Source organism: Contarinia nasturtii, unplaced genomic scaffold (genome assembly GCF_009176525.2).
Source record: "Contarinia nasturtii isolate CC-2019 unplaced genomic scaffold, AAFC_CNas_1.1 Cnas_scaffold_4311, whole genome shotgun sequence".
Taxonomy (NCBI): Eukaryota; Metazoa; Arthropoda; class Insecta; order Diptera; family Cecidomyiidae; genus Contarinia; species Contarinia nasturtii.
The window spans coordinates 1,430,004-1,446,514 of NW_022201606.1; the positions used below are offsets into that span (position 1 = coordinate 1,430,004).

The 16,511-nt window shown below is 33.0% G+C and overlaps 5 protein-coding genes across 8 annotated transcripts; 1 reads left to right on the forward strand and 4 right to left on the reverse strand.

Annotated features, from left to right (window-relative positions):
- Window positions 1-181: 181 nt before the first annotated feature.
- Window positions 182-2,113, reverse strand: LOC116350731. Of its 4 annotated transcripts, none has more exons than XM_031782640.1 (5): window positions 1,978-2,113; window positions 803-1,656; window positions 695-736; window positions 583-639; window positions 182-498 (listed from the first exon to the last, which is right to left on the reverse strand). In XM_031782640.1, exons 2-5 carry the CDS (start codon window positions 1,623-1,625, stop codon window positions 413-415), a joined length of 1,008 nt encoding a protein of 335 aa, XP_031638500.1. In that variant the 5' UTR covers window positions 1,626-1,656; window positions 1,978-2,113; the 3' UTR covers window positions 182-412. The 4 variants fall into 4 exon arrangements, with proteins under 4 accessions (XP_031638500.1, XP_031638501.1, XP_031638502.1 ...); XM_031782641.1 differs by having other exon boundaries at window positions 803-1,676; window positions 1,978-2,101; XM_031782642.1 differs by having other exon boundaries at window positions 1,963-2,099.
- Window positions 2,114-3,332: 1,219 nt separating this feature from the next.
- Window positions 3,333-4,794, reverse strand: LOC116350671 (uncharacterized oxidoreductase TM_0325-like). Its single transcript, XM_031782547.1, has 3 exons — window positions 4,244-4,794; window positions 3,899-4,148; window positions 3,333-3,827 (listed from the first exon to the last, which is right to left on the reverse strand). The coding sequence occupies exons 1-3, from the start codon at window positions 4,733-4,735 to the stop codon at window positions 3,805-3,807; spliced, it is 765 nt and encodes a 254-aa protein (XP_031638407.1). The 5' UTR covers window positions 4,736-4,794; the 3' UTR covers window positions 3,333-3,804.
- Window positions 4,795-4,886: 92 nt separating this feature from the next.
- On the reverse strand, window positions 4,887-5,974 carry LOC116350670 (uncharacterized oxidoreductase TM_0325-like). The gene is made up of 2 exons (XM_031782546.1): window positions 5,417-5,974; window positions 4,887-5,349 (listed from the first exon to the last, which is right to left on the reverse strand). Exons 1-2 carry the CDS (start codon window positions 5,906-5,908, stop codon window positions 5,074-5,076), a joined length of 768 nt encoding a protein of 255 aa, XP_031638406.1. The 5' UTR covers window positions 5,909-5,974; the 3' UTR covers window positions 4,887-5,073.
- A 377-nt stretch (window positions 5,975-6,351) lies between these two features.
- Window positions 6,352-7,311, reverse strand: LOC116350753 (uncharacterized oxidoreductase TM_0325-like). The gene has a single exon (XM_031782665.1). It carries the CDS (start codon window positions 7,194-7,196, stop codon window positions 6,432-6,434), a length of 765 nt encoding a protein of 254 aa, XP_031638525.1. The 5' UTR covers window positions 7,197-7,311; the 3' UTR covers window positions 6,352-6,431.
- A 3,250-nt stretch (window positions 7,312-10,561) lies between these two features.
- LOC116350919 lies at window positions 10,562-11,720 on the forward strand. Its single transcript, XM_031782915.1, has 4 exons — window positions 10,562-10,874; window positions 10,959-11,154; window positions 11,224-11,469; window positions 11,546-11,720. The coding sequence occupies exons 1-4, from the start codon at window positions 10,562-10,564 to the stop codon at window positions 11,718-11,720; spliced, it is 930 nt and encodes a 309-aa protein (XP_031638775.1).
- The last annotated feature ends 4,791 nt before the right edge of the window (window positions 11,721-16,511 follow it).

Genomic DNA, 16,511 nt, shown 5'->3' on the forward strand with positions numbered 1-16,511 from the left:
AACGAAACAACTATGTCACAGACAAAAATTTGAAAATGTTATACATGGCATTTTATTTGGAATTTTTGTGATTTATTTGAATTTTTTAAAAATAACATATAAAAATTGAATTTTTGTAATCATTTGCGATGATTATTTTATTTTAGCAATATATGTGTGCCATTGAATGAAAATATGTTCATTTTTCTGTGTTTCCATGGTGGTCAATCAATTTAATCAATTTTTATTTTGAAAATTTTGCTTCATCTTTAAGTTATCTTACGACTTTATTAATTTGGCGAGTTTGAGTGTTTCAAACGTTTCAAACATATTCAATATGTTTTCTTATAAATAAAAAAAAAAAATGATGAAACAAAAGTTTATGATAAATGAGGTATTTTGTTTGTAAACTTAAAATTTTGATTGAGAGATATTACTCATTTGGCTCTAGTTTAATTTCCATTAATGGTAAATGAGTAATTGTGACATTCAGGTGCTTGAAATTTCCAGATTCTCGAGCTGTTGATAAGAATTGAATTTTGAATCGGTCAAAGGGTGATTTGACATTTATTCCAATAATGTTCATATAAATTGGATACTCACTCGGTGTTGCTGTTGTCGTTGTTTTCTGTGACATCTTAACCGATTCAACCTTTGAAGCTGGAAATAATAAAAAATCAAATGACATGAAACAGTTAAAAAAAATTATACATACCCGATGATGTTATTGTGACAGTACGTGCAACAGTACGTTCCACTTGTGTAACAGAAAATTGAATTGTCATTAATACTTTAAAGAATATGAATTATATTTTAAACTCACCCGATGACGATATTAATTTTTTGACATTTTGACCAGCCAATTGCATTCTTGGACAACGTTCCCTTTGGATGGTTCTTTTTTGAACGGTGTCGATCGATTGACGATAATTTGAAGATTGCCGTGTTTGGCGTGTTTGACGTGTTTGAATCTTAAAATGAATATCATCATAACGTGAAATTCTTTTCGGAGTGCGCTTGTTTTCGCTGGGTGGTGAAACAACAAATCCATCGCTGTATGTGACCAAAGCCAAGAGTTCCCTTTGCAGTTTCGATGCATTTTTACCTTGACCTTTTACACTTTCAACCACACGATTGACAATTTTCTTCGGTGCGGCCACTTTGTTGGTGGTTTTTGGCGTAAAATAGACGGTTTTCGATGTTGACGTTGTCTGTTGTTGTACACTTGTTTTTGCTGTCAATAATGAATACGTTTTGGTGATATCGGTGGTTGTTTTGCTGGTTGTCGGTTGAGATGTTGCTTTTTTATCATTACATTGATAATAACAATATTTCTCGACCTCTTTCACAATCAATGTGGTCATTCTTTCATTTATTCCGGCGTTTACCTTAAAGTCAGTCAAAATTCCTGAAATCTTCCGTTTCAATTTCATTTTGACCGACATGTTTAAGTTTGGCAATGCATTTCTTTGGCCGGCGATCAAAGTTTCCCCCTGATTCGTTTCTGAATAGCATTGTTTCGATGATGTACTTTGATACTGCGTGCGGGAATGAGAATACGAATGATCGATTTCACTTCTATGTTCATAACGATGTGGACTTGATGCTGTTGACCGTGACTTCAGTGATCGCTCTTGGCCCGACATTCTTCATATAATTGACAATTATCCTGGTTTACTGTTGAAATACAAGAAAAACTTCAATCAAACGTGTTATTTACAAAGAATAATATGCCATGGAATGTATCGAGTTTGAATGAAAAATTAAGCATTAATAAATTGCATAAAAATCAGACGAAATACGATGTACAAATCAAATGTTTGCTTCTTTAATCATATTTTGGATAACACCATTCAGTCATAACCTAAAATCACACCACGTATTTCTGTCTTCTTTCAACTGTAAATTTTTCAACAATAATTCAATGTACGATATATTCGATTTTTTTATGCTTGAAATCATTTAAAAAAATTAAAAATGAACTTGGAAAGCACTTACAAATTGTTTTCACCACGTTTGAACTTTGATAACGTGAATTGCCGGCATTTGGATTAAATAAAAAAATGCACTGCTTCTCTGACAACGCGCGCCTTCTTTGTATTATCCACACAGACACACGCTCTATTCGAATAAATTGTTTGCATACAATTTTCTGCTGACATCAAACGGCGCAATATCGAACAAAAGACACAAAATGACGGAGAGATAGAGATAGAGACAAAGACAAAGAGTAAAAGAGTAAATAAACTTGCAAACCAAACAAATGGCGACGGAGTTGGTTTTCACTCTTCTTGCCTCCTTTTTTTGAAATTGGTATAAATAATAATAAACAAACAGTTAGTGAGCATATTCGATGGTGCAAGCGTTTCATAAAGCAGAATAAAAAAAAAACGTATATAATTATCGAACAATCGTACACACAAATGAGCAAATATACATAGATTCATTTTTCTTCGCGTATAATTTGAATGTTTCAAATGAGATGTGTATTTTAAGTGCCAAATGCTTTGATTGGAATATAAAGAATTTGTCTTGAATGCATGAAACTCACACCATAAATGTCGATCAAGTGCCAAGAATTCAGAGGAATTACTTTAGTTTTTGTTTGTATTGAAGAATTTCATTTGGGTGTATTTTGTTTTTGGGCTTGAAAAAGCTCGAATGATCAAAGTCTGTGAAAAAAGATACGATGTAATTTAATATACATATAGCAAATAAACATTTTATTTTTTTTATTTTTTCATATGTTGATTTGTTTGTCGTTGATAACTCAATTCGAATAAACAAAATTATATAATGACCTCACTCACTTCAAAATGATCAACCCGTATTTATTATTCAATGCAGTATAAATATTGTATTTCTGCAAATTTCTCGTACTTACCAAAAATACTACAGTACTGTACTTGGTTAGTATGCATTGTGTCTTGTAATATTGGTGATTGAAAATTTGAAAAGCGTTACTTTATTCACATTTAATATGAAATGATAAATTAAATTATGGTACTTTTCTGGTCACAAACAATTTCGCGTGACTTATTAGAAAGAACTCTCACAACAGTTCAAATATTTTTATAATTTCCTATTCTCCAACTAACAGGGCACCTAATGTGCCAATTTAAAAAAGACAATTTTAAAACCTGATCATTTCATATATGAACCCTTGCTTCCTTCATCGATGGGAAGGTGTGTCGATTTAAAAATACCTTTAGCCACGGTTCATCAGCGATGACAATTAAAAGATTTGGTGCATCGGAACATTTGATTAGCTCACTAACATCATTCAAACCATTTTAATTTCGGTCAAGTAACACGATGATTCCACCTTTTTCGACAAAATAAACAACAACATATTCCAGCTGGCTCTAGAGCCCAAATACCATAACTTTATTAGCCAAACTCATTTTGAGATCTCTTTGAAATGTAAAAAAACATCACGTTAGTTTAATTGCGTAATATTCATTGATATGATACGATGCGATGCATTAAATGATTCTATTTCTATTTCCAAGCAAAAAATCATGGATTCTGAATTTAAACTTAACCGAAACGGTAAGTTTCAAATTTTGACAGCAAAATGCTAAACATAAGCCTATTTTTCCAATTCGATTCGGTGTCGGTTTTCGCTAAAGTCTTAAACAAATATTAATATTCAAATGGATTTGTTGCCTATAGCAACTATACTATCAAACTTTCAATAAAATAAACTATGTATTGAAAATACAATTGCATCAAATGAAGTCGACGTAAAAAATAAGCCGCTATATTTATTGAATAGAAAAATGTGAGATTTTTATTCGATTATAATATCATGATAAGCAATTTTTATTTTCCCGCTGTTAAAGCACCTGTCAAAGATAAGATAATGGAAAATGTATTTTTAAACGTTTCAAGACTTAATGTGTAGTTAGTGTCTTACCGCCGTCTACAGCAAATAGTGCACCAGTGATGAATGAAGCCGAATCACCGATCAAATACTCTATTGCGGCCGATGTATCATCACATTCACCTACACGTCCCATTGGATATATATTCTTGAAGCTCTCGAAAAACTCCTCAGCCTGTTGTGGACTTTTTCCCAAGCCTGTTTCAAAAAGTGGTGTCCGCACAGCGACGGGATTGATTGCATTGACGCGAATGCGTTTTGGAGCTAAATCCAATGCGGCGCTCTTTGTTTTACATTAGAAAAAATTACAAAAAAATATGAAAAAATGAAATCAACCGCACAAAATTAGAACAATTCAAATGAAAATTGACAGCTTACCTTTGTCAACTGATTAACAGCGGCCTTCGATATGCAATAACTAAGAAAATTGGGTTTAACACGTAATCCGGCTGCACTCGAGACGTTCAAAATGTTTCCCTTTGTCTTTTCCAAATGTGGAATGGCTAATTTCGTGAGTTCAATCACAGCACGTACATTGGTGTTCATTATCCAATCGTACTCAGCCAAATCAACATTTTCTATAGAATCTTTTGACATTATACCGGCATTGTTAATTAAAACGTCCAATTTACCGAAATGATTGACTGTTTCATCAATGATTCGCTGAACATCTTTTGTAACATCAGCAACAATGGCCAGTGGTATTGGTGCACCGGCAGTTTTAATTCGTTCAACAACTTCATTCAATCGTTCTTGATTACGACCAACTAACGAAACACTTGCACCTTTTTTAGCTAAATGTTCGGCGGCATGAGCTCCAATGCCGGAACTAGCACCAGTGATTAAAATTACCTTATTTGCAAAACTCATTTTCTGATTGGAACTACGCTGCTTGACGTTCAAATGCGAACTGTTTGACGTGTGTCGATGAGTTATAAATTATGACAATCACTGAACTACATGAATGACATTTCATATTTTCATTGTTGTGCGTTTATTCATTATTAATTATCTACGACTATTATGCAGTTGCAATAAACATTTTATTTGATAACATGATATCGGTGGAAGATTATAATATTGGAACTGTTTGTAGTTCTTTCTTCTATTTAAACAAATGACTTTTTTATACTTTTTCTTTTGTAATTTTTGCATGTAGGTTATGTAAAATAACAAGAAATGATATTGAACATAATTTTCGAAGAATTTTACAATTTATGTAGAAGAAGACCGCCTCCATCTACAAGAAACAACGAGCCAGTGATGAATGAAGCTGAATCTCCAATTAAGAACTCAATTGCAGCTGATGTATCGCTACATTCGCCAATACGACCAACCGGATAAAGTTTCTTGCAACTCTCAAAAAATTCCTCTGCATCTTGCGACGACATATTTTCACCCGTTTCAAATATTGGCGTACGTATTAGGGCTGGACATATAGCATTTACTCGAACTCCCTTTTGTGCCAAATCCAATGCGGCGCTCTTGAATGATCATTTTAAATAAATTGCATGAATATACGTTTGAATTTAAAAGCACTTTTTTAATTACCTTTGTTAGTTGATTGACGGCTGCCTTTGAAATGCTGTACGCCAGTGAATTTGGTCTGACACGAAAACCGGCTATACTGGACACGTTTAGTATGTTTCCCTTTGTCTTTTCTATATGTGGAACCGCCAATTTCGTCAATTCAATGACACTTCTTACGTTGGTTCTCATGATTCGGTCATATTCAGCCAATTCGATATGTGCCACTGTATTACGCGAAAGAATAGCGGCATTATTTATCAATACATCCAATTTCCCAAAGTGATTCACCGTCTCATTAATAATACGCTCGGCATCAGTTACAATATCTGCTCGAATAACCAGTGGAGTTGGTGCATTTGCATTCTTTATTTGATCGCTGATTTTGTTCAATCGTTCGATATTACGACCAACCAAAGCAATATTGGCACCTTTTTTGGACAAGTGAACAGCGGCATGAGCACCAATTCCGGAACTAGCACCAGTTATTAGAATAACCTTATTTGCAAAACTCATTTTTAATACAGATAATTCTTATACGTGTCGGAGAAAAAATCAAACTGCGTATCTAATCTACATTCGATAGTCTTATCATATAAAAATTAACCATTCTATCAGCTGTCATTGACTATGAAGCTCACAAAGTTGAGTATTTCTGTTTTCAGGTTTGATTTTATATGAATCAATTCAATCCAAATAAAATCATTTTTGCGAATCAATGCATAATTTGGTTTTATCGTTAACTTGAAAGAAATTCTCAATAAAAAGTCAATATTCTATTTTTTTTTTTTTCGAAATTCGAAATCCAATTAATTATTTAAATTTTTAAAACTTTTTTTTCCCGCGACTATTGCGTCGCCATCTATTTTAAAAAGATCAGATAATTTGGTATATTCATATCTTTCGGCTATGATTTGATGTATTCAACTTAACTATGAAGCTTTTTGATAGTAGTTCAATTGAATTCTTTGTAGTTTTCAAATTCTCTTTATTCCCAATTATCAAAATTGAAGAATATATTTAAATGAATTTGAATACTTCAGTCAAAGCCCGCTACTAATGCGCCGCCATCAACATTCAGAAGAGTGCCGGTTATAAATGAGGCTGCATCGCTTGTGAGGTAAGCTATAGCTGCAGATGTATCACTCACTTCACCAATTCGTCCCAATGGATAACGTGACTGATATGTATTGAAGATGGCTTGTTCTTCTTCGCTGTCAATTCCGAGTGTTCGATAAATCGGGGTGCGAATGGCCGCCGGGTTAATTGCATTGCATCTGATATTCCTTGAAGCCAAATCCAAGGCAACACATTTAGTAAACTGATCGAGGCTAGCCTTTGAAATGCAGTAAGACATCAAATTGGCAACAGCTTTCATGCCAGCTGTACTTGAGACATTCAAAATATTGCCCTTTGTCTGCTCAAGGAATGGTATTGCCTTTTGAGTTAATTGAATGACACTTCGCAAATTTGTATCGATCATTTTATCAAATGCTTCCATTGTAATGTTCTCAATATTGTCTTCTGTTAAAATGCCGGCATTGTTGATCAAAACGTTGATCTTTCCAAAATGTTCGACGGTTTTAGATATGATTTTCTCACAGTCTCTGGTTACATCGGCAACAATCACAAGTGGCGTCGACGATCCATTGGAAATTATTTGATTTTTCACATCATTCAATCTCATCTCGTTACGTCCAACCAAAACAACATCTGCTCCCATTTGTGCTAAGTAAACTGCGGCGTCAGCTCCAATTCCACTACTGCTACCAGTTACGACAACAACTTTATTTTTGAAATTCATTTTTTTCCGGAGAGAAATAGCTGAAGAAAACCACTCAATGAAATAACTAAACTTTGTATTCAATCCAAACCTTTATCAATTCACTGATAAGAAACAATATCGCTTTAAAATGAAATGTCATCCGATCCAAAAGTTAAGTGGTGTTTTGTGTGACATCTATCAAATTTTTTTGAACTTCATTACTTTTGCGCACACCAGAGCAGCGAAACAAACAACTACGCGCACCGACTACGTGCACCAATGTGCAATCAATGGCAATTTTTGGTCCACTGAGTAAGGTAAAAATATATTATTCTAAAGGTACACTTTAGGTAGACTTGATTAGGACTATAAAAACGTGGAGACTAAAAATAGTTTCCGTGTTAGTGAAGCCTAGAGGCAAGTTGAATATACAGAAATATTAATCCATGAATATTTTTTTCAACTTCGAGGTACACTTTTTTTGTTTTGTGGTATACTTAGAGTTTAAAAAACGACCTCGCCGGCATTTTGAATATACATCCCACGTTTTGGGTGCGTGTGGTGGTTTGTATCGCTGCTCTGGCGCACACCTAGTGTGGGGAAGGTATTGTATTAGACCAAAAAAATACAGTAACCGCAAAACGTTTTTAATCAATTTCGTGAGATTCTATCGCAGTTTTCTAAAATGTGCGAAAAGACAAAAAATGACATTGCCAAACGCATGAAACTCATCATATCCGACATAAAAAAATCGAAAAGTCTGACGGTATTAAAGCCTTTAACGGTGCGACAATTTTATGGAAAGGTGTAAAAGTTCAAGAACCTAAAGGCACCAGTCGTAAAGATTGGGTTAGACGTGAAAACCGATCATTTGAACGACAACGAGGAGAGGGAGATGCAAGATCGAATGACTTCCAAGTACGTGAGCAGAATGGTATTATTGTATGGTTATTATCGAGCGCGGCTATACATACCATTAGAATTGTGGCCCAAAAATTGGCTTGTATCGAATGATTTTCAAATGCTTGAGGCTGATATACGCCCAAATGTTCATAGATTTTTCGTGTCGTTTGAAAAATGTTCATAATTTTGTTTCTGAATATTTTTGATTCAACTTGAATTTGAAATGATTGGCAAACGTTTCGATGGTTTATTTTCAAGAAATATTTTGGAACTTCAATAGGTGTTGATACAATGAAATTTCTCTTGAATTCAATTTCCTTCAGTTTTTTGAAAACCAAAAATGAATTCAATGATTTTTGATTTTGTTATGGCCGATTGAAATCACAAGTGTAAGATGGATCCCACAATATTTACAAAACGATTCCGTTAAATCAAGTAAATAAGGAAAGAGTATAAGTTTATTATTTTGCGACCAAGTGCAATGAGATCCAGAACGTAACTGAAACCATTATAAGATTCATTATTGTATTTGAATTGAGTGTCATTTACTGCTGTATAGTGGACACTTTTGCTTCAACACATTAACAATTTAAGCGTTTTTCATACCAGGTGTAGATACATCCAGATTTTAAAACTGCAATTACGTGACAAAAGTTTGCTCTAAATGGTTCTAGGGGCATTTGCAGATAAAATTGGATATTTCATATAAATGCAAAGAGAGCATATTGTATCTAAGTCAAGTATATGTTGCCATTCATACAACGATGTATAAAATCGTATATAAAACGAGTTAAATGCCCCTTGAAATGGATAAAACAAATTGTTATCGATTCATTTCGGATCTTATTGAAATGTGCTGTATAATAGTCAAGAGAAACAGAAACAAATGTTCGATTACACACCTGAAACAATAAAAATCTTCAGAAAATATAAATAACTGCTCTGCGATTCCTAGAAGTCCATACAAATCAATTGCAACAAGGACATTTTCACGTTGTCTGAACAACATATGCATTTTTTAATGTCTTGAATCTATTTTCATCGGCAAGAATCGTACGATGTTTAAAGAATTGTCCAAACACGTATGTATAATGATAGAGGTGACCTTTCGTTTTATTTGTACAAGAAAACGTGGCGATGTCCATGAAAGCGTCAATTAGAAATTAAATATGTTCCTTAATAACAATTTTCTTCCAACCTGGTCTCAAGGACGGTGTTAAAACTAAATATGGAAACCATCTATTGATTGAAACACGCGCGGATGTGTTCAAAAGCAATAGAAATTCACATGCACTTGGTGCAATGCATCGAATTTGTAGCTATCAATCAGTACAATACTTGCTATATTCTTTTCTCAAATCTTTTGGATTGTATCATGCAGTGTGGAACGAAGGTTTAAGTCGGTTTATTTTTGAATAAGCATTTAAAATGAGAACTAGGCGACCATCGTCCAAAAAAGATGAAACTAACACCAAAAATAGAGTCAAATAGAGTGCGTAACTCATTTTGAGGGGTAAAGCCTCTACTAAGTAAGCGTACTCCAATACTTGTTTCTGTGTGATCGGTTGGCCGCTGTTAATCTACTTTGAAATGATAAACGTGCCAAAATGCACCAAACTCAAACACAAATCCAAGCACTTGCCATTCAAATTCAGCAACAAAAGTACAACATCAATGATTACAAGAAGTTGATCGAACAGATGACATTATTGAAAGCAGAGGTTTCTGCACTTGAAAACGAGAAACGGCTTGTTCAAGATGAGGAATCTAATCAATTGATCAAATATGCGCGACTTGTAAAAAATGTTTCCAAAACAATCACTGACATCAACAATCGCGGCATGCAAATCATAAAAGTGCTTAATAATTCACGGGAATTCGCTGACTGTTATGCTGTTATGGCGATCGTGGACTGAATAAATTACATTTGCCGGCAACGCCATCATTGAAGCAAGTGGATTGGAATCCAAATATATCGATTTTTTGAAAATTGTCCTCGTTTTCCACTTGTCTTGCATCCCCCCCCACTAAAATATGATATCCAGCGAGGCAAATTTGAAGCGAAGAAATGAAACCAAAATGAGTTCATCATTGATTTTATTTATCCTTTTTCTATGCCGTTCTGTGCTAGCAAAATGATAAAAATGCTTTAAATGTGCACCAATTCTCACAATTAACTTTACTCAAAGGTATCATCTAATCATTTATTCATTTGTTTTTCCATGACACATAAATCTATTTTATGTAGTTGTTAAAAAACCTAGATCAAATGCATGTTGTGAATCAAAGCATGTGTGAAAAGCTGACTCAGCTCTTACAATGGAAAAGTAGTATAAAAGAGAGACCTGTGAAATGCATTCAATCAGTCATATTTCTTAACAGTTACAGTTTACTTCATTTTCGAAAACGATCTCTAGAAACCAGCCAAAAATCAATTTATCATTATTTCCAATTTTCAAAACACGCCGTTTTTATTTTCAATTTGAAAATTTGAGTTTATAATGAAACCAATACCAACTGCACAGCAAATGATGATATGGCTTTGTCAATTGCCTCCGGAAAATTCCACAAGTGTTTGGAAGAAATTGGCATATATTGGCTTTACCATAGTTATGACTTTGGCACAGTTTACTCTGTCGCTTGCATCGGTTGCATTCATTTTAAAGAATGGAACAAATAATTTCGAACAAACCTTATTTGCTGCTTGTGTATTTATTTCCGCGTTGGGGGCGGTCTATATTGAGTTGGAAATAGTTTTTATGCAGCATAGATTTTCCAATATTTTGAAGAATTTGGCAACAATTTATGGCGCAAGTAAGACTACATTTAATTTTAAACAATTATTTTAAAATATAACAGGAAAAAAACTCATCTTTTTCCAATTCACGTTGAATGTAGATAAGCACGAAGATTCATTTCAATTTTTGGAACAAGTGAACAACAAATGTGAATGGATATGGAAGTTTTATTTGAAATGGGTGGTCACCTCAGCCACGGTTTCATTTCCTATTAATGGTATTGCCTCAATAATATTTTGTTACTACTTGCATGGAGAGCTAAATAGAGATCATTTATATATACCATTTTATTTTGTGTGAGTAAAATGTATTCCCAATATTTTTGCATTCCAAATATTTTTAAATCACCAATCAAATTCTTTCAGTTTACCGTGGGATCAAGCAACACTACTTGGATACGGTGGAGAGATATGTACCTACATGTCCTTTGCTGTGTCTTATTATCTTATATGTGGGGTCGTTATGCTGACGTTTATTTCAATGTGCTTTCATCATCAAGCATTTTATGAAATGTTTCGACATGAGCTGCGCAAATTAAATGATCCCGATGAAAATATCAACCAGAAGAAGCTACTCTGCAAAATTATCGAATTCCACAGTTCCGTTAGAGAGTAAGTTATAGTGCTTAAACTCCTATTTTAAGTTCATTAGATATTTAAAAGTAGTTATTTTTTTTTGTCTTTTTAGATGGTTTTTATATTCGTCTGACGTTTATACATTTATTATCATGATCAAACTACTTTACAGCATGCTATGCTTGGCGATTTGCATTTTCGATTTAATGATTGTAACTAACTTCCGCTTTTTAGAAGTAATTCATCAAATACATTTGATTCTTTTCTGTAATATTTTAGCAACTTGAAGATATTGATATCGGTGTCTTCATTTGCTTCATTGGGATAAAGGTATTCATTGCAAATTTGTTTTTGTATTGCTATTTTGGAAAATTAGCTTCCGATAGCTATGAGAAAATGGCAGAATGTCTTTATAATGAATGCAATTGGATTGCGCTACCCAATGATCTTCAAAAGCATATTCTCCTTATGGTTCAAATGTCTCAAAGAGAAATTTTCTACCATGGATTTGGAAACGTTACGATGAATTTGGAAACATTCACTAATGTAAGTTTAACATGATTTAGTTTACTCAAATCGACTCATTTGAGTGCACATTTTTGGTTTTTCCTGTTTTTCTTTCGTTTGTGTACGTATTTGATCTATGCGTACTGACAATTCAAATTATGAAACAGTGGCCAAATTTTGATTTTTTTTTTCTTATGAGTAAATTACTCTACAAATGCAATTCACTTTTAAATACACCGCCAAAGTACTTGGAAGTAATGCTTGATGGATCGATGCATAAACGAGTGGAATTTAAAAAATATTTTAGTCCGCAGAAAAATTAACCAATTTAATCAAAATTATATGATTTGAATTCGAACCATATCGACTTTCGTCAAAAAATTCATGGAAATACACAGAAATTCGGTAGTTTGGGTATGTTTTTTCGGAAGAGCATCTAAAGAGTAATTTTATTCAAAAATGGTAGAATTTAAACTCGAGTTATAACGTACAAATCAAGTTGTTTTCAGATTCCCATACAAACTCTTGGGAAAAACTTCATTTGCAAGGAAAATAATTTTCCTTGGCGAATTTTCCAAAAAGAAAAATATTGTTTTTGCGGATTGGATGCGTGACACAAACTAACCGAAAACGATTTTAAAGCTTGATATATATCAAGCAAAATTGGATTCTAAGCCAATATCCAACCCTTTCTGATTGACATTTTTCCTCTTTTTCAGTTTATGAAGACCACATTCAGCTATATCATGATTTTGAAAACTTTGAATGACAAATAATTCACAACATTGATTTTGTTAATATCAGCACCATAGCCTTGCACCAGCACGACCAAAAGATAACCTTAACTTTAATATGAAAAAAGGAAACCTTTCTTCATTTAAAATGAATTATTTTATTTCATTTTTTCCCCGCGGGAAAATGATAATTGTGAGAACTTCAGACACATGCAGATACAATTTTTTTATGTAATTGATCACGTTGATACAAAGTCAAATAAATTGGTTTTGAAAATCGATTATTTATGGTTTCTTTGATAGATAGTCGTTTAGTTTTCAGAAGTATGCTATTTTTTGACCACTATGATTCATATATTCCTACGATTCATTTTATATAGTGCATATATATTATATGAGCAAAAAAATACCAACCAATTGAAATTCAAAGAAACACACTGATATCGAAAAATATTTCAGTATTCGGCTTGATCATTAAAAAATTAAAAATTCTGAATCTTCAATGCCAATAGTGTTATCACGTCCAGTTGATGTGAAAAATGGCATATGTTGTTATTCGACAAATAACATAGATGCGGGATAGTATTGCCCAAAAGTGACACTTTCATCACTAAAGACTCAATGAATTTTGTCCATTTTCCGGCCTTTTCATTTGCCTCCTCGTAAATTGCCTGTGACACCGTGTTCTCTTTTCCTAGATATTGATTAATTAAAATTAGTGTCTACTCGTTATAATGAGAGTGGTTCGAAAATATTAAGTTTTTCGAAATCAAAGTTGTTCCTACGAATAACCTATGCCAAATGATACCAAGAATCATTTTCAGCCCAGGTGGACCCTTTTTCACAACAATATGACTTGTTGCATTTAGACTATATTTTTTAATAAATATTCAAGATAAAATTCATTATTATGAAAATTAATTGTGTTCTCAATTGAAGAGAGTAGCATTGAAAATATCCCAATATAATTAATTTATTAGACCAATTGCGTTTTGAAAGAGTGAAACTATTCATACACAAAATGTCAACATATTCAGCAAAGTTTGGCAAAATCTAAAACATTATACATGGTGGATATGACTGAATATTTACAGATATTGTCAGATAATCGAACTAACGTAATTTTTGAGATTTAAAAAATAAACATAAATACACTTCCAATGTACTTGGAAGTAAAAAATATTCTCAATCCCCAGGTCCGCAGAAAAATTAACCAATTTAATCATAATTGTATCATTTGAACTCGAGCCATATTAACTTTCGTTTGAAAATTCATGAAAATACAAAAAATGTGGCAGTTTGATGTACTAGAGGCACTTGTCACAAGTACGATCGAGTATTCTGGCTATGTTTTTGGGAAATGACATTTCAAGAGCATTTATAAACTGAGAATTTTAATCAGTATCGTAGAATTAGAACTCGAGTCTCAGTATTGGGCTTAGGAATCTGAAAAAATTGGTTTCAAGTTGATAGCTGATATCTTGATTGAGTTATGCGTGACACAAACAAACAAACTAACCGCACAGCAGCGCAGTTGACATTTGGTCCATCGCGCCAAAAAAAAAAGCAGTGACCGGGTCGCATATAGAATTTTATACTTTGTATAAACGCAGACGCAACATATCCGTCGCTGTTCGCTTCCCTGAAAATAAGTGTCAGCTATGCTGTTGTAGTGACGATTGTATGAAAATACCAATACATTTAAACAATTCTACTACTACCGTTTTTTGTGAGCAAAAATGATTTTAAAGCTTGATGAAAAAAGCGCGGTCAGCCCCTAGGTTATAGGAACAGTAAATGACATAAAATGAAAGGCTGATCTTTTGACGATATTGCTCGATTTCGATTACACTTAAAATCAAACTAACTTTGTGCGTACTTTTTTCTATTACTGCTTCAAATTCCTCAATCAGCTTAAACATGTTAGATGCCTTCCAAAATATTACAATTAAGAACAACAGGTCCACTGTCGATGTAACCAATCCATAAAAGCCATCCGAATATTCTTGAATATTCTTGCATGGTTTGTGCTTCGAATAGAAGGCCCATTACAAAAATGGACACTTATCGTTTGCTTCGCAAATGCCTGAGGCTGATGAACGCTCAAATTTTCAAAGACTTTTCGCGTCGTTTGAAAAAATTTCATAATTTCGTTTCTCATTATTTTTGTTTCAATTTGAATTTGAAATGATAGGCAGACGTTTCGGGGTTCAAAGTTTTAGAAAAAATGAATTTTAATTGAATTTTGTCAAAATATTTTGGAACTTCAATAAGTGCGAAATTGCGAAATTTCTCTTGAACCAAAAATGAACTCAATGATTTTGTTATGACCGATTGAAATCACAAGTGTGAAAAAATTGATTACACAATATTAACAAAACGAAATCGTTAATTTAAGTAAATAAGGAACGAATTTAAGAAAGTATTTTTTTGTCAAAAAAAAGAGAGAATATTTGCGACCAAGTACAATGAGATCCAGAGAGTAACTGAAACCATTATACGATTCTATTCGAAATGAATGACATTTATAACTGCACAGTGCACTGCACACGCATGCTTCAAAACATTAACAATGTAAGTATTATTCATACCACGTAAAAATACAGCGAGAATTGGAAACTTAAAACTGCAATTACGTGACAAAAGTTTGCTCTAAATGGTTCCAAGGGTATTTGGAGATGAATGTATATTTCATATAAATGCAAACAGAGTATATTGTGTTTTGTATATAAGCCACATTATATATTTGCATCGTATGGTACAAGTTAAATGCCCCTTGAAATGGATAAAACAAATGGTTATCGATTCATTTCGGATTTTATTGAAATGTGCTGCATCGGTTAAGAAAAACTAGAACAAATTTTCGATGAAATACAGTTCTCCTATGCACAACTGAATCAACAAAAACCTTCAGAAAATATAAATAACTGCCTAGTGGGCTTGGGAACTCCAAAAAGTCCGATACAAATCAATTGCAACGAGGATATTTTCACGTGGTCTAAACAACATAAGCATTTTTTTAATGTTTTTGGTTTATTTTCAGTGGCGAGCATCGTACGATATTAAATAATTGTCCAAACACGTATGTAAAATGATTAAGGTGACCTTTTTGTTCTCAATTCATGTCCTTCGTTTTATTTGTACGAGAAGACATGGCGATATCCATAAAGGTATCAAATACTAGAAATTAAATTTATTCGTCAATAAAAAAATTTCCTCCAGCCTTCACGGTTTAAAGGCGGAATATGTGGAACAACCAATGGACAATATGGAAGAACATATTGTTTGAAACACGCGTAGATGTGTTCAAAAGCAATACAAATTCAAATGCACTTATTTCAATGCATTGAATTTGTATCTATACATCAGTGCTTTATTCTTTTCTAGAATATTTTAGATCATAGTAGCATGGAGCGAGGATCGAAGGTTTAAATTACTAGAAAACTAAAAAATCTAAGAAAAATTAGCAATACTAAAGCCTGTGTCTCCCCCTAGAAATTATGCTATTTTTAAATCAGCAATTAAAAGGGAAACTGATCGACAATCATTATCAACAAAGGTTTTATTTGAATGGATGAAACACACGAGCAAATTTTTATCGAACATTGAATTGCAATTCAATTGCATTTTATTGAAAACTGCATTATCATTCGAGAAACCAAATTGAAAGTTGAAAGTGACTGTCGTGAAGAAGCACAGTTTTTCAATGCACAATCGTTGAATTCTTTTTTTTCAATTTTTCAATTTTCAATTCACCTTTATTTGTAAATTTCTTAAGACTAAACATTAAATAGAAAAAGGTATAAACTAGTGTTTTAATTATAAATTAGCTTTGCA